Source organism: Lissotriton vulgaris, chromosome 10, assembly GCF_964263255.1.
Source record: "Lissotriton vulgaris chromosome 10, aLisVul1.2, whole genome shotgun sequence".
NCBI lineage: Eukaryota > Metazoa > Chordata > Amphibia > Caudata > Salamandridae > Lissotriton > Lissotriton vulgaris.
This window is the reverse complement of record NC_141698.1, coordinates 814,567,459-814,588,453: the sequence shown is the minus strand read 5'-3', so window position 1 is coordinate 814,588,453 and position 20,995 is coordinate 814,567,459. Positions and strand designations below refer to the sequence as shown.

Genomic DNA, 20,995 nt, shown 5'->3' with positions numbered 1-20,995 from the left:
CTGCAGATGACCATTTTAATTGATGCCTCCCTCACAGGGTGGGGGCGCACTTACAGGACCTGACTATCCAAGGCCAATGTGAGCCCGAACACCAGGGTCTACACATGAATTACCTGGAACTATTAGCCGTCCATCTAGCATTGAATGTTTTCCTGCGCCCACCTTACCAGCTATGTTGTACTCATCCAGACAGGCAACATGACAGCAATGTACTATCTTCAGAAACAGCAGCACTCGTTCTCCCTAGCTCTCTCTGCTTGGCCAGAGCATTTGTTTGTGGTCTCTTTGGTGCAACATTCACCTGTTGGCGGAGTACTCCTGAGAGTGGACAATGACTTTGCCATCCTCCTCAGCAGGATGCAGCATCAAGTCCATGAGTGGTAACTCCACCCATGAGCCCTCCTCCTGAATTTCTAGCAGTGGGGTTTCCCAGAGGCAGACCTCTTCACCTCTGCAGATAACGCAAAATGCACAGACTTCACCTCCAGGTTCCCACACACACAATCAATGGGCAACACAATATGAATGAATTGGTCAGGGATATTTACCCTCCCTTTCCACCTTTCCCTCTACTTCTTTTGGTGGTTCGGAGGCTGCGACAGACATCCCTCACCCTCATCCCGGTGGCCCCCACTTGGGTCCGCCAGCCCTGGTTCACAACCCTGCTGCAACTCTCAGTGGTTCCACACGAGAGGCTCCACAACAGAGCAGAGTTTCTCATGCAGAACCAAGAAGAAATCAGCACCCAGATCCTAGGTCGCTCAGTCTTGCGATCTGGCTTTCAAGGTCCTAGATTTCAGATACCGCAACCGACCTTCCGAATGCATGAGCATCCTGAAGGAAGCCTGCAGGCCTATCACATGCACTTGTTACACTGCCAAATGTAAACACTTTCCATTATTGTCATTCCAAACAAAGTTACCTTTTGACCCCCAAGGTCCAAGACATCATCTCTTACCTACTCCACTTGCAGACGCGTGGTCTGGCATTCACTTCCATTCGCTTTCACTTGGCCACAGTGGCTATCTATCTTCAGAACAGGGAGCATGTCCCCCTCTTCCAAATACCAGTCATTAAGAACTTTATGGAGGGCCTCAAGAGTGTCATCCAGCCTCAGGTGCCCCCGGCGTGGAATCTCAACATTGTCCGCACATTTTTATGCAGCCCCCTGTTTGACCCCTCCACTCCTCTCCCTTCAATTTCTTTCTTGGAAGGTGGCATTCATCTCTGCCATTACTTCACTCAGGCATGCAAGTGAGCTCCAGGCATTAACACGAGAAGATGACTACCTTTTTTAACTTTCGTATCTTTTGTAATTTTGCACTTGGTTTTAATGTAATGGTTTTGAGTAACCAAACAATAAAAAATTCATTCATTCATTCATTCATTAACATGAGAAGATCCTTTCTTTCAGATAGGGTTGTTCCTTCCAAAGGTGCTCCCCCTGTTGCACCTTAGTCAGTCCTTTGAACTTCCCTTTTTCTCTCCACGACCTGAATGGGCTCTTCACACCTTAGATGTAAAGTGAGCACTCATGTACTATTTGGACAGGGCAAAACCTTTCAGAAAGACCAACAACTCCTTGTATTTTCCCAACACCATTATTGGAAAGCTCAATCTAAATCAGGCATAGCCAGATGTATAGTCAAAAGTATCCAAACCTGCCTATTCCTCCTAGAGCCCACTCCAGTTGGAAAAAGGGGCCTCTGTGGCTTTCTTGGAAAACATCCTGAGAGCTGACATCTGTAAGGCAGCTACATGGTTCACACCATACACCTTCACAAACCCCACTGTGTGGATGTGCTAGCCCGCCAATGTTAGCAGGCAGTACTCTGTTTCAGTCCTCTGCAACATCCACAGTCTAGCCACTGCTTTTTGGGGATGACTGCTTAACAGTCTATGCAGAGCATGTGCATCTACAGCCACACATGCTTTGAACGCTACATACTGTTAGCATCTATACCTGGCATATAGTGTTGTAGCTGTATATGCGCCTACCCTCCTATATCAGACATCGGTGGCTGCTGCAGTAATCACCCTTCTATAGCCTGCTCTATTTTGCATGGACATCTCTCTATACATCGCTTCACTCCACATTCATCCTCTACCGCTGTGCACGAAAACACTCTAAGAATGTTGTCGATGCCCACGCACATTAGCAAGAAAAGGAGCCACAGTCCCTCGTGACTTGAGAAACTTTTTCAAAGTAAAACAACTTGCACACATCTGGGCCCACACTAGATGGCAGTAGTATGCAAAGCAGGTGAATCTACAGCACTACAAGCCACTAACAGATTCTTATAGGGTAAGTAACATCTTCCTCTAGGAGAGCATGGACAGCATGTCTTGTCCTGCAGAGAGCACCTAGGAAAGTGATTGGTGCGATGCTTTACTCTGCTTTTATTCTCGAGACTTTTCTTGATTAGTTAAATCTGTTTGTAGCTAGGCTTCCTACCCATCATCAGAGTTATCATGATCATTGGTTCTTTTACGCTGAGGAAAGTAGAACAAATTTGAGCATGGAAGTTATTGTAGTTTATTTGGTCTGGTGTCATTGTATCATATTAAAGTAAATAAAAAATAAAAGTAAACATTGCTTCCAGTTTAGTTTAGACGAGGACTGCAATATATGTTATGCTATTTATACTTTGTATTTGTTTATTCTGTCCTAGTTTCCATTGCTAACTCAGCAGTTGCGCACAGCCCCAAACTGGGATATGTAAGTACTCCACAAAATTGCTGAGATTTGCATGCTATCATAAAAGAATCCAACTGCATTCTAATATTTTTGTTTATATTTCTGTATTTTGTATTGCGCAACTTAGTGGCACCTGCATATTGAGGCTTGTAGACGTTACCCCATCACAATTTAGTGCTATCTGATCAAAGCATACATTGTGTGCACACAAAACAGGTGTAAGATTATGAAACTGGTTTACTTTTAAATTGTTGCCTTTGGCATCTTGTTTAAACTCACCAAGTGCAGATTTATTAGCTATCCATGTAAGTTCTTCACGGCGTGGAGTGTATAGCTTAACATTCTTTGGATCGCCTATTGGTGCTGGTTCATTCTCTGCCACAGAGTTAACAACATATTTAAATGTCCATCGTATTATTCATTGAAGTGGAAGGATATCTACTGCTACAGTTGCATTGATTACATATGCTTTGTGGCCAACATTTCGCTACCTTCCATGCTTTTGTGGGTCACAGAGGACCATGTCTGACAAGTCACCAAACTTCCATCTGTTCATTATCACTCCATTATAAAGACTTCCTTGCAACTTCTTGCATCATTTTCTGTCCATAAGCATTAAATAATGTTATGTATATTTTTCCCTATGTCATAATGCTTTATTATTGACTGGCAATTTATCGCTTATATGTTCATCATGCACTAATTTTTCTGATACCTCGTCCTGTGGATTCCTCATAGTTTAATGTTCCTTCCACCACATCAGGAAAAAAATGTCAACATCAATAGAGCTTTTTTGGTGCCAGGTTGGCCTTTCCCATTCATACCATGGTTCTATGTGCTCTGTCGGCACAGGGCCTGCTGATGGCCTTCTCTGTGGGGTGTTTGGAATCCCTCGGCCCTGCTACAGTGAATGGACGAAAGACTTGTACTACATGGAAATGAGAACTGGCTAAAAGGAGGCTGCGTGGACAGGGTACATTACTTCTTAATTGCTAATCAGCCCCAGAGATTACTGGCCTGTTGGCAGCTACATAACCCAGATACATGGGATGTGTGCCACCTTCTGTGATGTGCTGTTAACAGACCAGCTGTAGCTTCTATTTCAAGATGTGGCACAATCAGAGGAAGTCTTGGGAGATCCTGTATGCTGCTGTAGTTGTCGGGTTTCCTGCAACGCCCACACACCAACGTGCTCGAGCTGAGTGCTGTCGCTGACGTCAGTCCAGGACTGTGCTGCTGAGGAGGTATATTTAGAGCCTCTGTCGTCACCGCGTTAAACAAGGGACTAAACAGAACAGAAAGGGGGGAATGGCGTCCCTTACCCATAAGCTTGCACTCCATACAGACCGAGTGCACTAATTGTTCTGCAACTGACATGCAGTGATGTAACTGAACACTAACAGCAGAAAGCTCCCCGGAGACGGCCGCGGTCTCTTCGGAGACCCACCCTGCACTCTGAGGAGCCGCAGTCCAACGAAAACGTCTCACTGCGGCTGGTTACCTGAACACTGCGACGTTTTACCCACTTTAAAAGCACTTGCAAAACACGAGCCAACACGTAGGAATACCACGAGAGAAATCACACAGAGGCAACTCTTGATCACTGAAATGATAAAAAAATGATGGATATTTGAGTGTTGATAAACTAAAACTTCATGGCCATTAACATTTGTATGTGAAAAAGTTGGACTCTTGGCCCTTGTAATTAAAAGGTAGTTGGTTATTCAGGAAGAATGAATAACAGGCGTAGGTGTAAATCCAAAAGGAGTTTATTCCAATTCAATCAGCATCACACGGGAGCGCCACTGGCAAGTAGCAAGCATAGCAGTTGAATGACAAGTTAAACACACAGTTCAGTTAAGCAATGGTTAAACAGACATTGCATCCTCGAGAGATGCACCTTCTTTTTTTTTTTTTTTTTACGTATTTTTTATTGCAGATACATACAGTGCATAATCATACTTATCCACATTCCTGCTTTGAGTTAAACAAGGCATAAGTCGTTAAATAAAACATTACATAGCTCTCAAGCCCGCATCTCGAAGGATGGACAACATTGTCCATAAAAGCGCTATATGCATTTTAGAAGAAAACGAATGTCACTTTTCAGTAGGAAGTCCTTGCATCTGCTTTTCTATTTTTCTCCCCCCCCCTCCCTCCATCCACACCCCAACTTGTTTCCGGAAATATTTTTATTAGCTTTTTGTATATAACTGCACACTATAGTCACGTATGCAACTGCGCCTTTCCCTCTAATTCCAGTCCCTCCCCCCCAGAAAAACACACTGTGAACATGTGGTACATTATATAATTGTAGAAAATGACTATGCATCAAGATTCCAATTTCCCATTCCCCCCTCCATCCCCAGCCGCCCTCCCTTATATGAACTAAGAACACCCCGGTAAGCTCAATCATTCCCCAATCCAGTCCATGATATTGTCTCCACTTAGTCCAGATTCTGTGGAACTTCCTAGGGCACCCTCTGGATTTGTAAGTCACCCTCTCAGCCGCCATGTAGAGGTCTAGTCCTTGCCTCCATTCCTCCAGGTCAGGAGGAGTAGGAGACCCCCACCGTTTCGCAATGTCCCTTTTGGCCACCACCAGTGCTAGGACCAGAAAAATTATAAGTGGGCGTGGTAAATCCACATCATTGGACATTCCTAATAGAGCCAGCTTCGGCTCCTGCGGCACCGGAACTCCCAGGACATCCTGCAGTTCTGAGAAGACACGGGACCAGTATATTTGGATCACTGTGCAGTCCCATAGTGTATGATAAAAGCCTCCCCCATCCCCTTGACATCTGAGACATCTGTCGTTCTCCATCTTCCCCATTTTATGCAATCGTACCCTATCGTAGTACGTCCTATGCAGTATATTATACTGAATGAGGCGCAGCCTAGATTTTATCGCTACCTCACGGGGGTGCATCAGTACTTACTCCCAGTCTAAATCTTCCAGTGTTCCTACTTCACTCTCCCAGGTATCTCTAAGCTTCGCCAGGTCTCCCAGCATATTGTTGGTTAGTGTTTTGTACGTAAGTGAGACTGCTTTCCCCTGAATCCTCTCCTGAAGGAGCCGCCCCTCCAGCGGAGTGTACTCTGGCAACTCTGACAGTTGTATCTGTTGCGCTTTCCATGCGTGTCTGAACTGGGTGTACTTAAACAACTGCGAGCTTTGCAGGCCATAATCAGCTCTCATTTTCTGGAAGGACTTCAGTTCTCCCCTGGCTATAACATCCCCGATGGTGGAGATACCAATGTCATCCCATCGTTTGAAACCTTTTAATTTGTGTATCTCACGCAGCCACGTACAGTGCCAGAGAGGAGTCTGACGAGTGGGGGTCCTGTCCCAACCCGTGTGTTTCATTGCTTTATTCCAAGCTCGTAATGTCGTACGGGTAGCCGGGAGTAGTTTATGCTGTGCCGACCCTCCGTAGAAAGTAGTGCAACAGGTTGTGTGTGGATAGTGTGTGTCGTTCTAGGACATAGGTGGGATGGTCTACCGGCAAATGGAACCATTCATTATTCGGGGTCGTTTGTTCCGCCCAATAATAGGCTTCCAGATTCGGGAGTGAGATACCGCCACTATATTGGTGCCTTTGAAGCGTGGTCAGCGCTATCCTAGGTTGCTTTCCTAGCCATAGAAATGCCCGGAGATCCGAGTGTAGTCTGTGGAACAATGTGTCCGGGAGGGAATAATATTCATTTTGTAGGGCGTACAAGTATTTGGGAAGAATAATCATTTTATATAGGGCTGCTCGTCTTAAGAGTGTGAGTAGCAGGTGTCGTCATCTTTCCAAGTCTGCGGTCGAGTTCTGTGAGACCCTATCTATATTTCTCTGAAGTGAGAGTGTCTTATCAAGGGTAATGAAAATCCCTAGGTATAGGAAGCCCTCCGTAGTAGTTATTAATTGTTGGGGCAGTGTCGTCCAGCGACCACCTCCCCCTGGGTCATATAAGATCGATTTATGCCAGTTGATTTTAGAACCAGACCGGGCACCATCATTTTCTAACTCCCGGAATAGCTCCGGGATGGTCGTCTCCGGGTCAGTGATGTATAGGAGGACATCGTCCGCATAGAGGGACAACTTTTCCTGGGCCGTATCTGCGTTCGTTAGTCTGAAACCGCTGATTGCCGCGCTCTGTCGGACCCTGGCCGCCAGGATTTCAATGGTGAGTGTGAAGAGAAGGGGCGATAGAGGGCACCCCGGGCGAGTCCCTCCCTGGATCTGGAATTCTCGGGATATGCTCCCGTTCACTCTTACTCTGGCTCGCGGAGCAGTGTAGAGGAGACGAACCCAGGCTCAGGATTTGAGGCCGAAGCCAAATTTTTCTAATACCCCTATCAGAAACGGCCAGTGAACCGCATCAAAGGCCTTTTCCGCATCAAGGGAGAGGAACCAGTGCGGTGCCTCTCTGTCGCTTACCTCTTGAAGCCAGTTGTGTGTTCGTCTGAGACTGAATTTTGTGGCTCTGCCAGGGAGGAAGCCGGTTTGGTCAAGGTGAATCAGATCCGGTATCACCGTCCGTAACCGGAGCGCCAGGATAGTCGCGAGGAGCTTCACCTCGGTGTTCAGGAGGGATATAGGTCTGTAGGATGAGCATTCCTCTCTCGGTTTACCCTCTTTATAGATTGGGACGATTATTGCCGCAGAGAGGTCAGCAGGGAGCCTCTCGTCCCGGTAGGAACCTAAGAAGAGGTTTCTCAAGTGCAGAGCAAGTATGTCCGTCGTACACTTAAAAAATTCTGCTGGGAATCCATTGGGACCCGGGGCCTTTCCAGGCCTTAGTTTGCCTATTGCTAAAGAAACCTTGTCTGTCGTAATGTCAGCGTCCAGGGCCTTAGCTGATTCCGGGTCTAGGGATGGGACTTCAATCTGGCTCATGTATCGGAGAGCATCATCGCTCAAACCGAAGTCCCTTGCTGTATAGAAACTTTCGTAGTGAACAGCGAAGGCCTCTGCGATGTGTGCGTCCTGACATGCAAGGCCCCGTCTACATCCCTAACCTGTTCTACCCAGCGCGCCGCCTTTTCCTTCCTTCTAAGCCATGCTAGGAGTCTGCCTGATTTGTCCCCCACGCCATACAGCCGGTGAAGGGTTGCCAGGTTTTGTGTCTTAGCCTCATCCGTCACTAGGTCCCTGTTTAGTCGTTGTGTATCTACCACTTTTCTCAAAGCGATAGGGGATTTGGTGCACAGGTGTTCTCTTTCCAGGTCCACGATAGCCTATTCGGCCTCCGCCACTATTCCCTGAAGTTTTTTCCTCTCTTCTCTAGTTCTACACATTAGCCTATCTCTCATGACCGGTTTCAGGGCTTCCCAGAGGGTTACTCCTGAGTCCACCGTTCCCTCGTTGTCAGCTAGATAGACCTGCACATCGGTCCGCACCCCCTTCAGGATTGCCGGGTTTTTTAGTTCCCAGGCGTCCAGACGCCAGGCAGTCCCCGGTGTGTAGCGTCTGTGACCTATGTTGATCATTAAAGGCGAGTGGTCCGAGATTCCCCTCGCCCTGTATTCTGCAGTAGAGTCCGTAGTTAAGTCTTGTCTGGACATAAAGATATAGTCTAGCCTTGAGAACACCTTATGGGGGGCCGAATAAAAGGAGTATGTAAGTTGCCCCGGGTGTAGCCACCTCCAAACGTCAGTGAGACCAATTGTAGAAATCATCTGAGCCAGTGGTGTCTGGGTGGTCTTAGCATGCGCCGACCCTGTGCGATCCAGTTTCCTATCCATGACATCGTTGAAGTCCCCGCCCACCAATTGAATGGTGTTGGCCGATTCTAGAAGTATGTTTGCCAACGTCTTGAGTGCATTGGCCTGTAGTTTGGGGGGGGGGGAGGGCATATACTGATACTAGTGTTTACGTGCGCCTACGCCATCTCCCCTGTACTCCAACGCAGGTTCCCTGTGGGTCTACCCATGTGCGTGTGATGCTGAATAGAAAGGTTGTCTTAAGGTTAATGGTCACTCCCCTGGAGCCTGAAGTGTATCCCGCGTGGGTCAACACTTTGTATCTCCCCCTGGCAATGAAGAAGCAATTGGACCCCTTGAGGTGTGTCTCCTGCAGGAATATGATATCAGGTCCTAACCTTTTAATGTATGCGTTTACTAGCCCTCTCTTGATCTTGTTACCGAGACCATTCACATTCCAGGTCAGGGCACTGAGTTTGGAAGGGTCAGTCAGTTGTGTGTCTAATGTACTTGCCATTCTGATGTTGTAGAGTGACAGCGTGAGTGTTCCCTAGTGCAGGAGCAGAAAATATTGCAGCAGTAAACAGGACTGTGAACATTCAACTGTAGTCCACCAACCCTCCCCATTGTCCCCCCCCCCCCCAACAAACTGTCCGAACTTCCCCAGTCCCCCCCACCCCACCTTTTCCCCCCAGCCGTCCCATACTTGTAACCACAAGCACGAGACTCTCAGGCGGTAAAGGTCTATCGCCCTCCCACAAACCACCCCAACTAATAGAACGCTAGGGCTCCAGTCTAGCCCTCTACCAGAGTGATTGTCAAACCAAGGACCGGGCTTGCCCCGCCGTCCCGCGGGCCCTTAATGGAGGTACCTAGTCAATCAAAGAGCACCAGTGTCACAAATAGAGTTCAAAAAGTGGTGTTTGTAACTTGCGTGTCTCCGGCAGTGGCTCTCTGCAGTTCCGGATACCAGTTCCATACTTCCTTATGATTGGGAATCTTGAGAGTCCGGGCCACCATCCTCTGCGCCTCCAGTGGCCCCCCTGTTCCATCTCTCGGATCGCCGCGACCAGGGGATGTAGAGAGTTATCATTTGTTTCCTCGGACTCTGATGAGCGTGCACTAGCCACTTCTTCCATCTCCTCGACGGTGCTGTGTCCCCTGCTGCTAGATCTGTTACCCGGCGCCGGATCCCCCTCCGTGGTGGCATTTCGAGCTCGGTCTCCTCCGACCGATGTGGGGTGTTTTGAATTCAGTGGGGAGGGTGTATGGCGTTGCATCCTCGGGATGTGGGATCGCTGTTACTTGGGCGGGCTTCTCCGGAAGTTGGCCGCCGCCATTAAGGAGCGAATCCTACGGCCTTCCTCCTCCGCCTCCCGGAGCAGGGGCCGCTCCTCTAACCACTGCCAGGCCTCCTCCGGGCGGCTGAAGAAATGTGATCTGCCCTTATATAGTAGCTTTAGCTTAGCCGGGAAGAGTAGCATGTAGGATATTTGCATGTCACGCAGTTTTGCCTTAACTGAGTTGTGTGAACGTCTCTGTTTCTGCACCTCCTGGCTATAGTCTGGGAAAATCATGATGTTAGCATTTTCCAGTCTAAGTTCCCCTTTTTTTCTTGCCTCCCTCAGGATGAGGTCTCTATCTGCAAAGTTGAGGAAACGGGCAATGATCGGTCGTGGCCTCGCTCCTTCCGGGGGTTTCATAAGCAGCGCCCTGTGTGCCCGTTCTATGATGATATTTAACAACACGGGGTGGTGATGGACAGAGTCTCTGAATTAAGCAGAATACTCTCACCCAGTCAAAAGATCAGGGCTAGATCCAACACCGTTTTTTAGCTCACTGCACCATCCCAGCTCAGAACCTGGCTATATGCAAATTAGTCTGTTCCTGTCCCAGTGCATGATGGGAACAGGGCAAACCAAACTACCAAGCCAATTCTTACACTGGGAAGGAAACAAGCTTCCGGGGACCGGTTTCTGGCATTTCAGCCGTCGTCGGCCCGGCTTGCTTGAATCCTGATGGTGCAATGAGCAAGGGACTCACATCTGAGTATACCCTTCCACGCTTATGGTGGACAAAATATTTAACAACACGGGGTGGTGATGGACAGAGTCTCTGAATTAAGCAGAATACTCTCACCCAGTCAAAAGATCAGGGCTAGATCCAACACCGTTTTTTAGCTCACTGCACCATCCCAGCTCAGAACCTGGCTATATGCAAATTAGTCTGTTCCTGTCCCAGTGCATGATAGTAACAGGGCAAACCGAACTACCAAGCCAATTCTTACACTGGGAAGGAGACAAGCTTCCGGGGACCGGTTTCTGGCATTTCAGCCGTCGTCGACCCGGCTTGCTTGAATCCTGATGGTGCAATGAGCAAGGGACTCACATCTGAGTATACCCTTCCACGCTTATGGTGGACAAAATATTTAACAACACGGGACAGACTGATTTGCATATAGCCAGGTTCTGAGCTGGGATGGTGCAGTGAGATAAATAACGGTGATGGATCAAGCCCTGATCTTTGGACTGGGTAAGAGTGGTCTGCTTAATTCAGACACTCTGTTCATCACCACCCCCTTTTCTGAATCGTTTTTGGCCACTATAGGTGTGGCAGGGTATACTCAGACATGAGTCCCTTTCTCACTGCACCATCAGGATTCAAGCAAGCCGGGCCGAAGACGGCTGAAATGCCAGAAACCGGTCCCCGGTAGCTTGTCTCCTTTCTGGTGAAGAATTGGCTTGGTAGTTTAGTCTGCCCTGTTCCCATGATGCACTGGGCCAGGGACAGACTGATTTGCATATAGCCAGGTTCTGAGCTGGGATGGTGCAGTGAGATAAATAACGGTGATGGATCAAGCCCTGATCTTTGGACTGGGTAAGAGTGGTCTGCTTAATTCAGACACTCTGTTCATCACCACCCCCTTTTCTGAATCGTTCTATGATGAAGCAGTTCGAGAATGTGGCCTGTGGGAACGTCGTTGTCAACCAGTCTCGGAGGAACACCGCTACGTCGGTCTTCTCAATACCTTCCCTAAAACCCACGAAGCGGAGGTTGTTGCATCGTGCCCGGTTTTCTGCATCATCCACTCTCCACAGCAGCTGTCTGTGGGATGCCTGCAGCTCCGCCATAGCTTTCTTCAGTGCAGTGAGGGAGTCCTCCGTCTCGCCGATTCTGGACTCAGTAACGGTCACTCTATCCGTAAGATTCCTGAAATCCTGGCGCAGTAGTAGGACCTCAGCACCCACCTCGCCTATTTTCGTCTCCAGAGCCTTTCTAGAGTTCTGTATATCCGCCCTTGAGGCCTGTATTGCCTCCATGATGATATTCATGTCTGTGTTGGTGCCAGACGGCGCCGGGGTCATCTCCCTCCGGGATCGCGCCGTCGCGTAGCTTTCTATGGTTTCCTGCCTGGCTGTCCTCTGGGCCGGGTCCCTTTTCCCCATGTCGATCTCGAGCAGTAGCCTCTCCGTGTGTGCAAAACGTCTGTATAGGCAGTGAGGGGAGGATGGGGGGAAAGAGTGTCCAAGTGTGTGTTTCCCAATTTCAGCCGGGTTCGCCGACAGCTGATAGTCCGGTGGTAATGGTCAGTCGCTAATGGTCAGAGGCGGGGACGGGGCCTCCTAGGACCTCCCACACGTCCGCCTATCGAGGTGGGTGCCGCTTTCTTCCTCCTAACAGAGCCACCGGTTGTACCGGGCCCTCCCTTCGGTGTGCATCAGAGTTTGGCCATTCCCTCGTCGGGTCTCCTCGAGGCACAACTGCAATGGCCGCCCACGTTTACCTCCTCTGTCTCACCAGGATTAGCGGGGGAAGGAGGGTTCACCCGTCTGGTACAGCGCCAGCCTGAGCGGGGCCTGCTTGCGGTGCTCCTCAGCGCGCCCCCAGCTCTCCCCCTCCTGACGTCCACACTGGTTGAGGGCTCCCGGCGGCCTCGGCAGGTCAATCAAGACGGCGGGAAGTATTCTCCGGTCCGACCAGCCATACACCCCCAGGACGACAGGCACGTCCGCCGCACCCCCAACAGCATGGGTCTCAGTCACAGGATGGGATGGGGGGGGGGAGTCCCAGGGCCCGCGGCCTCTTGAGCGGGGCGCCCCCGGTCCTTACCCGGATCTCCGTCAGCAGACGGCCCCACCGGCTCGGCGCTCTTTTCCGCAGCCGACCGCCGCAGCCTCCGGGTCGGGGCTCGCGGCGACTTTCTCGTCCAGGTCTCTCTTCGGCCCGACTTGGACCCTCCGCTCCGGACCGCCACTCCGCCACCACCGGGCACCTACGGATAGAGTCGCCCGCCTCACCGCCGGTCAGTCCGCTACTCCCGACCCCGTCTATGAGGGGGGGTCCGCCGGCCACGCGACCTCAGAGCCAGGCAGAGCTCCTCTCAGTGCTTCGGAGCGGGTCCGGCCGCCATCTTGTCGCGGGTTCGCCTCGGCCTCTCGCGTTCCCCGCTCAGCTTCAAATGCAGTCTCTCTGGCATCCAAATTTGTCAAATCGGGCGTCTGGGTCGGTATAGTCTCTCCGGTTTCGGTTAGGCGAGATTCTAGAAGTTTTGGAGATAGGTTTAATGACTGATTCATGCAGTAAGCCGGGAGCCGATCAGAGGCACGTCCTACTCCACCATGTTGCTGGCCACGCCCCCTCGAGAGATGCACCTTCAAACATAAATATGTTTGAAGGAACACTCTCTGCGAGGATGCAAGGAATGGAACATAGAATGTTAAGAAAGCATGACCTAATACATGACCTAACAAGAGCAGTGATAATGAAGGAAATAAAAGAAATACAATACCTTACATCATCTCCCTTCTTATAACAAAGAATAAATAAAACACAAAAGAACTAAGACATATAAAAATCCTTAAACCTAGAAGGAAAGGAACAATTGCGATTAGGCCTAACAGGTTCAAACATTTCACTTGATGACATTGGAGAAGTTTGTAAAACCATACCTGCAGATGAAGTGGAAGGAATAACAGAAGAAGAAACATTGTTATGAAGATAATCAGAGGGAGTACCTAAAGGAAAATGTGAACATTCAATATCACTGGAATCCGTTTTATATGCACAAATTCTTTTGGCTTGATCATTAGAAACTTTGACAAGAGCTCTTTTACTCCACCACCCCTTTTCTTCAAGAAAAACTGAACCTTTAGAAGTCTTGACAATCTGACAAGGAGAAGAAAATTTTGACATTCCTTTTACACATTTCTTAGGGTTCCTAAACAAAACCCAGTCACCCACTTGAACATCTTTCACAACAAAATTAGAAGCATCATCAAAATACTTCTTTTGCAGAGCCTGCTTCTTCATAACATTCTCCTTAAAAATACTTTTATCATGACAAGAAATACAAGAAGAAGTGTCCTTCCTTAACTCCTTCAACCAGTTTGGACAAATAACACCATTCGGATTTCTTTTCTTCAAAAGTCTGAACTGAGAAATACCAGTTGTAGTATGAGGTGTGATTAAATAGGACCACATTTTTTTTCTTAAAAAGTCTTCAACTGGGAAATTACTAGCAAGAGCTGTTTGCACACCCTCTTTTAAAAACCTATTAAATCTCTCAATTAAACCATTAGCAGCAGGGGAATAGAGTGCTACTTTCAAATGTTTAATGTCATGTGCTTTACAGTAATCTTGCATGGCTAAGGAACAAAAATGTGAACCATTGTCTGTCACAATTTCTTTTGGATAGCCTTCTACGTGAAAAACTCTTTCCAAAAATTTGATAACAGAAGAAGAAGACGGAGAGTCACAAAAATCTATGTCCGCCCACTTAGAGTGGTAATCAATTAAAGCTATTATGAAGCGATCACTAGCAGGTAATAAACTAAAAGGACCAGAAAAATCCAAAGCAACTTTAGACCATGCCTCATCTGGAATAGACATAGGATGAAGAGGCAATTTATTGACTCTCCAATGTTTATCCGATAAAAGACAAGAATCGCACTTATCTATAAACAAGGTAACATCCCTGTCTAATGCAGGCCACCAGAAAAACTCTTTAAGTTTTCTTGAAGTGCTTCCAACGCCTAAATGACCCTCGTGAGCACATTCCACCAATTTCAAGCGTAAAGACAAAGGTGGAATGCATTGATCACCGCGCATCAAAATTCCACTCACAAGAGAAAGATCTTCAGAAACCTGAGCAAAAGATTTAAGGGAAGCAGGTAAAGAACGTTCCTTTGGCCAACCATTAATAACCATGTTACTAACAGCCTGTAGCACTTCATCATCACTATAGGCCTTGAACCATAAATCTTGAGTCAAAAATGGAAAAACCTCACTTGAATCAGAAATTGAAGCTACGACACACTCAACATCAGAAAACTTCGTCTCTACATAATCCTCCTGGAGGGGAAGTCTCGAGAGACAGTCTGCTCTTACATTGAGACCACCAGAGACATGACGAATCTTAAAATTAAACTCATGCAATCTGGATAATAAACGCACCAAACGTGCTGAAGCCTTCCCTGTGCCATTTCCATTCAACAAATTAAGCAACGGTTTATGATCACTTAGTAATACAAAATGCGTGCCCCAAATATAACGCTTAAACTTTTCCACAGCCCAGGAACAAGCCAACGCCTCCCTCTCAATGGTGGAATAATTTCTTTCTGCAGTGGACAGAGACCGAGAAGCAAAACCTACTGTGCGTTCAAGAGAACCTGTGTGTTGAGACAAAACTGCGCCTAGACCTAACTGGCTGGCATCGACTGAAATAGAACACTCAATTCCTGGGGTAAAAGAAGACGAGGCTGGAGAGTTCAAAATTGCTTCCTTAATTGACATAAATGACTTATTTACAACATCAGACCATTCAAATTTAATATTCTTCTCAAGTAAATCCCGTAAAGTTGAACAATCTGAGAGTAACTTGAAACAAATGTAGAGTAATACTCTGTCATGCCAAGAAATGACCTCAAGGAATCTTTGTTACCAGGAGCTGGGACATCTGAAATGGCTTTTGTAAGCGAGAATTTTGGTCTTATGCCTGACGAGCTAATGCAATGACCTAAGTAATCAACCTCAGATTTTAAAAATTTACATTTATCCTTTCCTAAAGTAATGCCAACATTTTTGAAACATGACAGCACCTCCTTCAAGGTCTTAACATGGTCCTCCACACATTTAGAAAAAATAAGAACATCGTCCTGATATGCTTGAACATTTTTGATTTTACCTAGTAAAGAATCCATAAACTTTTGAAATACACTTGCGGCCGAAGCTAGGCCAAAGGGCAACCTCAAATACTTATAAGCACCAAATGGTGTAATAAATGTAATCAAATCAGTTGATCTTGAGGATAAAGGAATTTGGTGGTAAGCGCTACTACGCAGGTCTAATAGCGTGAAAAACTTACATCCATCAATACCAGTGAGGAGATCCTGAATTCTAGGAATGGGATGACAATCAATCAATATATTTTTGTTTAAAGACCGAAGGTCTGCACACAAACAGATACTAGAATCCTTTTTACGAACAATAACAATTGGACCGACCCATTGCGAAGAATTTGTAGGTTCAATAATTTTGTCAGTTACCATGTTATCCAATAACTTTTTCAAATCATCCCTAAAGCTGAGGGAAGTTGACCTGAGTTTGTGTACAACTGGAATTGCACCAGGTTTTAACTTAATAAAGTGTTCAAATTTTTCAACTTTACCCACGTTTGAATTAAACACTTCAGGAAATTGTTTTATAAGATCAATAATACAGGATTCATTAACTCCTTCTACCATAGAAATACCAAGAAGTTGGTGAAAATGCCGAAAGAGATTAAAATTGCCCAAATCCTGTCGCCAAATATAATAAAAAGGTAGTTGGTTATTCATGAAGAATGAATAACAGGCGTAGGTGTAAATCCAAAAGGAGTTTCAATCGGCATCACACGGGAGCACCACTGGCAAGTAGCAAGCATAGCAGTTGAATGACAAGTTAAACACACAGTTCAGTTAAGCAATGGTTAAACAGACATAGCATCCTCGAGAGATGCACCTTCAAACATAAACATGTTTGAAGGAACACTCTCTGCGAGGATGCAAGGAATGGAACATAGAATGTTAAGAAAGCATGACCTAATACATGACCTAACAAGAGCAGTGATAATGAAGGAAATAAAAGAAATACAATACCTTGCAGCCCTCTTCACATTGGATTGGCGAGCATGTTTTGCGTGCTTCACAGGGAGAAACGCCCATCATCTTGTTGGCATTGTCGAGTAACGTATCTTCTAAAGTACACTTTAAGGCCGCTATGCAAGTCACTGGGGGGTTCCCTGCCGGACAAACACCAGCCTTATGCTTTACATTTGTCAGGATATAATACTTTTGTAATAAGCCCTTACTGGTATGTTAATCTGCAGGAAACCCTTAAGTTGTGATGTCACAACTCCCTTATTGTCCACCTGTTTGTGAATTGTGATGCCACTGAATACGTACTAACAGACGGGTGATCGCTGCCCGCACCCTTGACGACCAAGTCACACATTGTGTTGCAGTCACTTGCACGTCCATATAAGCAGAAGGCGGCCTTTCTGAACGCTGCAGCATTTTCCCCCGGCAAAGCGTCCACAGGGTGCATCGAAAGGAGAACCCTCTATTAGGATGAAATTGAATAATGTACCTCAATTAAGCACATTGTAAATCTGTGTTAAGTCACAACTGAGTGTTGTGCTTGCATAAAACACTCAGCCTCGTTCTTTTTCATGGCTTAGAACTGACTGGCGAGAATATTTACATTTTTAGTTATTTATGTGTGTTTCAAAATAGCATTTTCAGGGGCCTTCTCGCAATGTAATCTTGTGATTTTCAGCATTAATAAACATTACATTTACAGCCCTGAACAGTGCCGCCCCCTGCTGGCAATCAGCTGTAATGTAAGCCACATTTAACCGAATACATTGCTTTGTTGTTGTAAAATGTGGACTTTATTGTATTCACACCATAACCTCTCAGCACATCATTTAGGTAAAGTTTACTTCAGCTGTTGATTCTCTTTCAACTACTTCATGGTTACTACCTAAGGATCCATTTCCTTCCAAAGCCTGTCGGCTAGCCTGCAGATCTCGCAACGAGTTAAAGACTGTGGCCGAGTCTAACATTTCAGGTGTTTGCACTGCTGTCGAAGTCTAGATTAAAGTGACACTGAACTCGGATTTGATTACTTATTCTGAGCACGTGCGTCGATCCACTGAATGTAAAAACGCTTCTCTTTTATTATAACATGATTAAAACATATCTTATTGCACATATACTCCTACACTCTGTCGAGTCAAGGCACTGTTATTAGCTAGATTATTTTTAGTAATTTATCAATCAATCAATCAATCAAGAAGGATTTGTTGAGCTCAGCTATTCACCCCTAAGGGTATCCAGGTGCCGAGATCTTGCTGGGCTCAGTCAAAAAGTCAGGTCTTGAGTCTCCTTCTGAATTTCTGAATTCTGCGAGAGAAGACACACAGGCAGAGGGGTAGGTCGTTCAAGGACTCGGCAGCAAGGTAGAAGGAACAACCTCCACAATGGTGTTGGCGGATGGGGGGGGGGGCAAGGGAGGTGGAGCGCCGGCGTCTTGTGGGTTGGTGGAAGTTCAGGTGGTGGTTGATTTATGCTGGTCCCTGGTTGTGGAGGGCCTTGCAGGCGTGTCACCATCTTGAAATGGCATCTCTTCTAGACTTGGAGCCATTGTAGGTTCCTGAGGTGGGGGTAATGTGGGTCCGTTTGGGAAGGTTGAGTATGAGTCTGGCGACTGAGTTCTGTACAGTCTGCAGTCTCTTGAGCATTTGGATAGTGGTTCAGGCGTAGACTGCATTTCCGCAATCCAGTCAGCTGGTGACGAGGGCTTGAGTGAATTTTTTTCTGGTGTTGACGGTGATCCATCTAAAAAGAATTCGGTGCATGCAGTGTGTGTGGAAGCAGGAGGAGGAGACTGCGTTGATCTGATGCTGCATGGTGAGTTTGCTGCCCGGGATGAAGCTGAGGTTGAGGGCATGGTCAGTTGGAGTGGGTCTGAGTTCGTGGTAGGGTGAATACCAGGTGTTGTCCAAGGGGGAGGTGTTTTTCCCAAAAATCAGCATGTGTATGTTGAGCTTCAGGTAGTTGGTCCTCCTCCAGTTGGCTACAACCCTCATGCCATGGTGAAAGGGTCTTCCGTGAGCAAGAGGATGAGTTGGGTGTCGTTCGCATAGGATATGATGTTGAGTCAGTGGGTTCTGATGATGTTGGCCAGTGGTGTCATGTAGGTGTTCAACGGGGTGGGTGGGGCTGAGGGATGAGCCTTGGGGTGGTGCTGCAAATGAGGCTCATGGACTCTGAGGTGAAAGGTGGTAGGCGGATCCTCTGGGTGCGTCCTGTGAGGAAGGATGCTTTCCATTTGAGGGTGTCTCCCTGTTTGCCGATGTGGTTGAGTCTTTTGATGAGGGTGTGGTGGGATACAGTATCGAATGTAGCTGAGAGGTCGAGGTGGATCAGGGCCGCTGTTTCACCACGGTTAAGGAGGGGAAATGGAGGTAATCTAGAATTGAGCAAAACAGAGTAAGTGAACTACCTGAACAATAATAATTAGAAAGTGTGTGTTAGGCTTACCCCTGAGCAGATACAGTATTTGTTCTGATGCACAATCTTAGTAGCTATAAAAAGTATTTTGCATCTTGTCAAATGTGTTGTGTTGTATTACTTTCCATACAAAACATTTATCCAGTTATGTGTGTGCCTGTATGTGCTTGTGTGCAATCTTAGCTGGTATTTATTTACGCCTTATTCCCATCTGTGTGTTGTCACATAATTTATCAGGCACATTTTTAATGTGATTGTGTACAGTGGTTTTAAAAAATGTACTTTTCTTTTTTTGCAGACGTGCTAAAGTTGTCAGAGTGATAGGTTTGCTGGCCTCACATTCGCATGAAGTTCAAGAAAATGTACCGATCACTGAGGTAATTTCTAACACTAATGTTCCCATCTTTCATAAATATGTTTCTGGAACACGGAACCTTGGTGAGGATTTAAAAACTGTATATGGCAATGGCACACTTACCTTGCATTTTATTCAATGGTAATCGATCACTCCCCTCAAGCCTTGTCCCTTACAGACTTAAAAAAGTATCAGTGGGCCCTTAATTCAGAAATATATGTTAGACCCTTCAGTCTTTAACGGTGTACATCCATGTTCGTCCTATTGCAGGTTGACCATGGTTGGCCTAAATACTGGAAAACAATATCTGACCCATTCGGAGAAGCTTAAAATCCTTGATTCGTATAAGTCTGGTTTCTTTCACAGGCAGGGCACAGGAACGTCCTTGATCAGTGTGTGAGGCGATATTGTGTACGCTTATGACTGAGATGACTTGTTCCTCTTGTCCAGGGTATACCTCTCAGCAGTGCTTGACATTGTAACCCAAGGCTTACCACTCAAGTGCTTAAGAATTGTGGTTCGAGTTGCCAACACCATATCAATGTTTATATCTTCGCTCAAGGATGGATATCAATGTTTCAGACTGGGCCCCTTCACCTCTGCGGCGATTGATTGCGGTGTCCCACAAGGATTGGCTGTGCCACTTTCATTAGTTAAGGTTTATATCTGGTTCTGTTTTCGTCCATATGGACGATCAGAGCTTCCACTTGTATGCTGATGACATTCAAGTTTATGTACACGTTAGTGATATGACCTACACTTTTGAAAGGCTCAGTCTCAGCTCTAATATTGCTAGCTGGTTGAGACCCAGTAGACTGAAACTCAGTGCTGCTAACCCAGAGGTCATTCTGTTTGGTCCAACTTACATCTTCTTCTTCCAATCATTGTCCCCCCAGTGTCCACTGCCCCTCACAATTCACAGACCGGATTAAGGGTTTGGTGTAGCGTCGGATGGAGACATGAGCCTTAATTCTCATAAAGGGAGCATCATCAAGGTGTTTTTTTTAAAAAATGCTACATTTGTGAAGGACACTGTGCTTCCTTCCTGCAGTAACTCACAAACGGGTAGTGGGAGCTCTTATAATAAAGACTCCCAGTTTTCACTGATTTTTACAGATTAATATAGACCCGAAACAATGTTTCCTGTTTGTATTTATCATTAATGGCGAAAATCACAGAACAGAGTGCTTCTTGTGAGTGACTATCCATGCTGTTCATGAATTGCAGGCCAACAGCTGAGCAGACAGACCGCACGGGGAGTTAAAAAACCCAGGATGAGATTTCCTTAAATACCGGCATATGTTAACATATATTTGTATATAGTGCTAATATTTACATGTGGGTGTAGTATTATGTTATATTTGGTTGCTTAATTTGCTAAACTCGACAGGCATCAAAGTATAGATGCATGTTTCTCAGTAAAATAAATGTGGAAATATACCATTGTATCACTCCATTTATTCTCAAAACCCAGAATAAATATGGATACATGCCAATAAGATAGCCAAAAAAGAAATATAGATAAATGCAGATGGAAATGTTAAAAATATGAATAACATAAAATTAAGATTGATGGAAGTGTAAAAAAAACGAAATAACCTAAAACCAGGAGGCACACTTATAAACTACAGTTGGACTGTGGGGAGAGCCAATTTGGTGACCTTACTGATAAATAGTTGGCCAGATTACATTTCTTT

General features: G+C 46.3%; 1 protein-coding gene across 1 annotated transcript in view; it reads left to right on the top strand.

Annotated features, from left to right (window-relative positions):
* ULK4 (unc-51 like kinase 4) overlaps nt 1-20,995 on the top strand; it is a 1,855,260-nt gene that overhangs the window by 333,471 nt on the left and 1,500,794 nt on the right. Inside the window, exons 16-17 of the mRNA XM_086941729.1 lie at nt 2,673-2,719; nt 19,242-19,320. Coding sequence (XP_086797855.1) covers nt 2,673-2,719; nt 19,242-19,320 — 126 coding nt within the window. The remainder of the gene's footprint in view (nt 1-2,672; nt 2,720-19,241; nt 19,321-20,995) is intronic.